The 7,236-nt window shown below is 55.1% G+C and overlaps 1 protein-coding gene across 1 annotated transcript; it reads right to left on the bottom strand.

Moving 5' to 3' along the window:
- Positions 1-3,316: 3,316 nt before the first annotated feature.
- On the bottom strand, positions 3,317-4,177 carry PSMB11 (proteasome subunit beta 11). The gene has a single exon (XM_036114858.2). The coding sequence runs from the start codon at positions 4,175-4,177 to the stop codon at positions 3,317-3,319; it is 861 nt and encodes a 286-aa protein (XP_035970751.1).
- Between the last annotated feature and the right edge of the window lie 3,059 nt (positions 4,178-7,236).

The raw sequence follows: 7,236 nt of genomic DNA, 5'->3' as shown, positions 1-7,236 counted from the left end.
AAGAGAGGAAGAGGGGTTTCAGACTAGGAAAAAAATGTGGCTGGGGGGCAGTAGAGGGAGCAAGCCAGTCCTCCCGGGGCCTGTGGTGCCAGGTGGGAGAGGGTGGGCCAGGGTGAGATGGCATAGTCACATTGATTCTGGGCCCAGTGCTGCCACCTTTAATTCTCCCCAGTCCTGGTCTTACTCTCCAGGGAACATAAAGGAGGAGGGAGAGGGACCAGGGAGGCAAGCTCTCTAGGGGCCCAGGGGCTGAATCAAAGTCAACTGGGGTGGGAGCTGAACAGAGAGCCGTCATTTCTCAGTGTGCACTCCCTGAGCAGAGAAGGGAGGTCCTAACTCCAGGCAGGGCTCCTAGTGGTAGGAGGTGATGGGTCAGGACAGATCCTCGTGACCCTCCCCTCCAAGTGTGGGATGTTGGCCATCCGGGGGAGCTACTCCAATGGGAAGATGCCTTCTCTCACACCTTCCATGCCTGCTTGGTTAGGGCAACCAGGTGGCAGAACAGGACCCTTGCCCCGGGACTGGACTTGTCCTTTACTCTGTGAAGGATGGAACCGGAGCCCTGGCTGGCGGAAGGCCTGTGCAAGAGCAGGCTGGCTGTCCCCCAAAGGAGACGACTGGGAGCCCACACCGCAAGCGTGGGGTTAGAGGGACAGGGTTTTCCAGTTCAGGGCAGGACGGGCAAGCTCTCTGCCCCTGTGGTCTCACCCCAACATCTGTATCAAGCCTGCGGGCGTAAGTGGAGACAAGGGAGGGGCTGACCCATGGGCCACTCCCAGGTGGCGAGGTGTGCTCAGAAGTGGGATGCGGCCTTTACCTGCTCTCCCAGCCCTTCCAGGCCTCCCTTTCCGCTTCCTGAGGTCCGCCCCGACTCCAGTAAACTCGGAGGGAAACACAGGGCATAGGGAAACAGGCCTGTCAGCAAGACCCCTGGGCTTATCTCTGGTCTCAAATACCTCATCATCTCGAAGGACAGAACCTATCAAAGGGAGTGAAGAGGGGCAGGACCGTGAAAGGAAAGGAGAAAGGAGAGAAGGGGCAAGGTGACAGGAGAAGGAGGGCTCCCTTCTTATTCTGCCCTGTATGTGGATTCAGTCCTCCTTCCCCTGTTTATGGGGAGGGGAAGGGGGCAGAGCATCCCAGAGGAGTGAGCTGCAGGCAGTTTTTGAGCCTGGGACTGGGCTCAGGTAGCAACCCCAGGCTGCACGCACCCACGCATGCATACCCACATTTTCTCATTCCTGGGGCTTTAGGATCAGGGGTGTGAAGACGCAGAAGTGGGGAACAAATGAGCTCTGCCCCCACTTCCTCTCTGCTCTGGACCATTTTTGCAAAATAAGTGACAAGGCCTGGCTTTCTCTCCTAAGAGGGGCTGCTCTCCTTATCCAGGTGTTAACCCTTTCTCTTCCAGTCTCTTTCCTGTCTCTGTACACAGGAACTGCACGTGCATCACCTAGCACACTCACATGCACACATCTCTACTGGGTCACTCACTTACACCAGGACACAGATCCACAAATATCTCTGCACTTGGGGATGCACCCTCTTATGCCTGAGTCCATCACGTACTTGAACCCTGGGCAAAAGCTTTCCTCCTGTGCTCCTCCAGGACTAGGCTGGCCCCGGGGGTCCCTGAGCTCTGCTTATCATTCCCAGAGCCCCGCACCTTCTCCCCAGAGGCTGAAGAGTGGACAGGGGGTGAAGGGTTGCTGCTGAGGCCACCCACCAGATTCCAGGACCCTGACTGGAATAATAGCCCTCCTTGTAAGAGGCAGCTTTCTGCCACTCTCCCCCCCACCCACTTTACTCCCTCTGCCTCCACTGCTTTCCTTCCTGAGACTCCCTGCCTTTCCTCCCTCCTCCCTGATTATGCCCTGAAGGCCAGAGCCTGGGGGTCTCCTCTGTCTGTCCAGCTCCAGCCTGGAGGAAGTGCAGTGTTGAGGCTTGGGGCTCAGAGCTGGGCTGCAGGCTGAGAGGAGGGGTGTCCAGGAGGGAGGAAAGGGGGCTGCGAATCTTGGGACTGGAAGCTCTGCAGGAGTGGGATGAGAGAAGGAAGGTTCAGCAACCTTCCTTCCGGTCAGTCCCCTCTCTTAGTTGACTGTGCTTTCCACCCACCCCCCTTCAACTTTGCCTGGGGAGGGGCAGGGCAGGGAAGGTGGCCCTCCTGGAACTTGGCTTACCAGGGAGCTGGAGGAGGGGCAGGAAGGGCGGGAGAGGATGTGCTAGCCGGACAGTTCCCACTGGCACAGCCGCCTCCCTCTTCTCTTCATTCCCCAGAGGGAGTGACAGGAAGGAAAGGCTGGAAAGAAGGCAAAGGGAATTAAGCAGGAAGGGGAAAGAGGGAAAGAAGTCTGGCCACAGCAGTGACAGAGTTCCCAGTGGGCTGCGGCCATGGCTCCAGGTCCTGGCGGGGGAGTGGGGGTGGCCACCCTCCAGGCCCTCGGGCTCCTCTGCCCACCAGGCAGGGATTTGGCCCAGCTACTTCCTCCCCCACCTCACTCCCAGATGCCTGCAGGGCCTTGGGGAGAGAAGGAAGGCAAGGAAGAGGGCCTGGGAGGACAGAGCTGGGCTGAAGGAGCAGAGCTCCGGAGCCAGGCTCCGGGTCGCAGCCTCATCTCTGCCACTTACTCTGCGCCCGGGCAAGTCACATAACCCTTTGAACCTGTTTCCTCTTCTGTAAAGTGAGGATAATTATTACCTCAGAGTTATCACGAGAAGGGCATTCAGAAGGAGTAGTGATTGTAGTCCTTAGAGTCCCTCGGGGGCAGGGGAGGGGGCCGAGGGGAGAGCAGCTGGGAGAAGCCCCTCACCACCACAGGGTCCACGCTGCCCTGTCCCCCCCCCCCAGCCTGGGCACTCTGGGCCACTCGCCCCACCTTACTCCACTCCCCGCTACCCCCCTCACCAAGGTGACATAGTGACAAAGACTCTGAAGCTGAGATGAGCACAGGAATGGGAGGCAAAGAGAGCGGGGGATCGCGTGGGAGAAAAAGCGGCAAAGAGGGCGGTGAGAAAGAGGGTCTAGCACTTAGCCCCGTGTCTGGCATGCAGTAGGCATGCCCCGGAGGATTCGCTGCGGAGAACTTGGGGGTGGGAAGTTGGCTGGACCAATCCATCAGGCAGAGGGACATGTTGGACAGAGCCATCAATAGCACTGGGAGGCACAAAGGGATGGAGACGTGGAACAAACAGAGCTGGGGACCCCTGTGGGCTGGACCCAGATGCCGTGAGGCTGCTCCCACCACCTCCCCCCTCCCCCGTGCCCATCCTCCCACCCCACTCCCTTGGCCTAGGCCCCCCCAAGTCCTGCCGCTTCTCACAGCATCTCAGTCCCCGCGGGCATCCTGGAGTCTCTGTGCAGGGTGACTGGCTCAGGCTGGTCCCAGCGGGCCTCCTCCTCCTCCTCCTCCTTCCCTGGCTCCGGAAGCTTCTGCAGTTCCGAGTATAGCGCACAAGCATCGTTGCGGGACACATACTCCCATCCGTTCTCCCGCACGTGGAAAAGGTCTACAGCACCCCCGGAGTAAGCATCGCGGTGGGTGGCGTGGGCCACGGCGCAGCGAGCCAGGGCGTAGGCTTCCTGGGGGCTCATGTCGTAGCGGTAGCCGCGGTCCAGCACGCCGTAGGCATAGGGAGATCCCGAGCCCACCGAGAAGATGTTCCCTTGCAGGCGGGTGCCGTCACTGTAGACATAGAAGAGGGCAGGGCCGGAGCGGTCCCAGCCACACAGCGCGGTGGCCACGCACAGATCCAGCCCCCGGTAGCAGGACATCATGGCCGACAGGAGTTTGGCGGCACCGGCCACGCTGGGCAGCTGACCGTCCCTCAGCGCCCGCAGCCGCAGCTCCCGCCGCAGCACGCGGTACCAGGCGGCGCAGTCGGCCGACGTGCCGGAGGTGGTGCCCACGAGGTGCTGGTGCACGGGGATGATCTTGCGTGAGGCCGGACAGTGCACATAGTTGCCGCAGGAGGACCGTGTGTCGGCGGCGGCGATCACTCCGTGCCGGAAGCGGAAGGCCAACGTGGTGGTGCCATGCGCCAGCCTGGGGCCGTGGATCCGCAGGAAGGTTTGAGGGTCCCAGCCTGGGGGCACGGCCCAGCCACCCGCCTGAGGCAGGTGAGGCGATGGTCCCTGGGTGCCGGGGGCCTGCCACTTGCACACATCCTGCAGAGCCATCCCTGGGGCTGACTGATGGCTGGAAGGAACACGGCAGGGATTTGTGGGCTGGAGCCAGGTGGGGGAAGAGAGACGCTAAGGAGAAGCTGGGCTACAGCCAGAACCCGCACGGAGGGGCACGGAAGGGCACGTGATCTATGGCTTCACTTCTGCCTACCCCCAAGTCAGGCTTTGGGACTGGCTCTGAGGAGCAGCCTCCTCCTCCTCCTCAGAGGATTGCTGAGGGGAGACAGGAGGAGGTCAGTGAAGTCGCCACTGCGGGGAAGACGCTGCTCGTGACACACCTGAGCGTCACCCAAGGAGTCTCCCGTCTATCAACCTCCAAGCACCTGGAGTGGGGCGGGGGCTGGGGTAACTTCAAAGGAAAGGAGGCATGAGTGGAAGGAGCACAGCAGACTCCCCTCTTGTTTCTCCTGTGGGGGGCATGGGGCATGCAAAGACAAATGAGGCTCTGTCCCAGCCCTGCAAGAGCTCCCAGCCTAGGAGGAGGTAAAGACAAATCAGGGCTCTAATGCCATCAGAATGGATTCCTGTGAGGGGCGCCTGGCTGGCTCAGTTGGTAAAGCATGTGACTATTGACCTCAGGGTTATGAGTTCGAGTCCCATGTTGAGCATAGAGCTTACTTTTTTTTTTTTTAAAGATGTTATTTATTTATTTGACAGAGAGACACAGCGAGAGAGGGAACACAAGCAGGGGGAGTGGGAGAGGGAGAAGCAGGCTTCCCGCCGAGCAGGGAGTCGGACGCGGGGCTCGATCCCAAGACCCCGGGATCATGACCTCAGCCGAAGGCAGATGCTTAACGACTGAGCCACCCAGGCGCCCCTAGAGCTTACTTTAAAAAAAAAAAAATTAAGGGGCACCTGGGTAGGTTAGTCGGCTGAATGTCCAACTCGTGATTCTCCTCTGCTTTGGAGGTGCATATGAACTTCCATCTGCATGAAGACAGCATTCCTGACAGTTCTCTGGCAGTATACTTCTCTGTGGGAAAGTTCTGAGGGTGTAGCTGAAAGTGTCTAATGGCCTTCCCTCTTCTGGTCCCCCTTCTGCCCAGTAGTTCACAATAGCAAGAGAGTTGTTTGTAGTTCCAAGACAAGAGAAACAACTGACCTTGTCCCCATAAGGCTGAGTCTAAATCTTAGACCAGCTAGGGGTGGGCAAGGGATGGGATTAGTAGACCCTGACGGCTGGCCCTTCAGAAAGACAAAGTAGATTGGGGCAGAGTGACAAGCTGCAACTACTCTGGCACCATCTGGAGTATATTTTACTAAACACTGCAGCTCAAAGGAGTGCTGTGGAAATGGGTTTAGTAAAAGAAATAGACCCACACACAAGGGAAAGAGCCTGGACCCCCCAGACACCATGATGGCAGGGCCATAGAGTCAGTACTAAGGGCAAGTGCAAATATGTCATGGGAAGACTGGAGAAACCAGGAGGTCACACTAAAGTCCAACCAGTCTTTCTCCCTTCTTTTGCACAGGACCACATGGGACTCTTACTGGAGAGATAAGTATGTCTCCTGTTTTTAAAGATTAAGCCTTAGCTGCTGTATATATGGATGGATTGTCACCTCCTTAGGTCAAGCCATTCTCAAGTCAGATCTGGACAGTTGAATGGCCTTCTAACTGGCCACCCTCCCATCTCCCCTCTAATCTTGTCCTCTACACTGACATGTTTTCCTAAGGTATCACTCAAGTCCTGTGTCTTCTCTACTAAGAAACCTTGAAGGGCTGCAAGATCAACCCAAACCACCTTCTCCTCCCCAGGCTGGCATTTAAGACCCACTATGGTCCCATCCTGATCCATCTACCACAACCTCTTTTCACACTATTCCTAACACATCTCATACCTCCCCTTCATCTATTTTTTTCATCTATTTTTTAAAGATTTTATTTTTTATTTTTTTAAACATTATTTATTTATTTATTTGAGAGAGAGAGAGAGAGTGAGCACGAGTGGGGAGTAGGGCAGTGGGAGAGAGAGAAGCAGACTCCCTGCTGAGCAGGGAGCCCGACTCAGGGCTCCATCCCAGGACCCAGGATCATGACCCAAGCTGAAGGCAACCGACTGAGCCACCCAGGTGCCTAAGATTTTATTTTTAAATAATCTCTACACCCAATGTGGGGTTCGAACTTACAGCCCCGAGATCAAGAACCACACTCTACCAGCCAGGCGCCCCTCTCCTTCATCTATTTGAATCCTATCCTTCAAAGCCTGGCTTGAGTACCATCTATTCTGAAAATCCTTCCCAGGTGTGGTCTGAGAGAGGCGAGGCTGTTGGTTTGAGGAGCAATGGGACCCAAGTGGTATTTGGGAAATGAATCCACACTTCCTTAGCAAGGCCTTCCTGGTCTCCCCACCTCACCCCAAGCTATGTTGATCTCCTTTCTCACCTCTCAACTACAACACTTATCATTTTTTTCTCCCCCAAGCCCACTTTATTGAGATAAAATTGACACATGACATTGTGTAAGTGTAAGGTGTACAGTGTGATGATTTGATACATGCATATATTGCAAAATGTTTACCATAATAAGGTTAGTTAGCACTTCTTTCACGTTACATAATTAACCATTTTTGTGGTGGTGGTGGTGAGAACATTTAAAATCTACTCTCTTAGCAACTTTCAAGTACACAATACGGTTTAGCATCATTAACTATAATCACAATGCTGTACATTAGATTCCCAGAATTTATTCTTCTTATAACTAGAAGTATGTATGTACCATTTGACCACCATCTCCCCATTTCCCCTACTCCACAACCCGTGGTAACTACCAATCCACTCTCTGTTTCTATGGAGTTTGGCTTTGTTAGATTCCACATATAAGTGAGATCATACAGTATTTGTCTTTCTCTGTCTGACATATATCTCTATATGTAGATACAGATAGACAGAGATAGTGACAGGTGATATACATATCTATCTATCTAGAGAACTAATATAAGGTAAGTTGAGAACACATTATGGAAGGCCTTGAATGCCATGCTGAGGAGCTGAATTTTACAGAACATTTTTAAGCGGGCAAAAGATAAGATTAAGAGGGTGTTTTAGGAAAAT

The sequence above is a fragment of the Halichoerus grypus genome, chromosome 8 (assembly GCF_964656455.1).
Source record: "Halichoerus grypus chromosome 8, mHalGry1.hap1.1, whole genome shotgun sequence".
In the NCBI taxonomy this organism is placed as follows: domain Eukaryota; kingdom Metazoa; phylum Chordata; class Mammalia; order Carnivora; family Phocidae; genus Halichoerus; species Halichoerus grypus.
The sequence above is the reverse complement of the archived record's forward strand: the minus strand, read 5'-3'. Positions and strand labels throughout refer to the sequence as shown.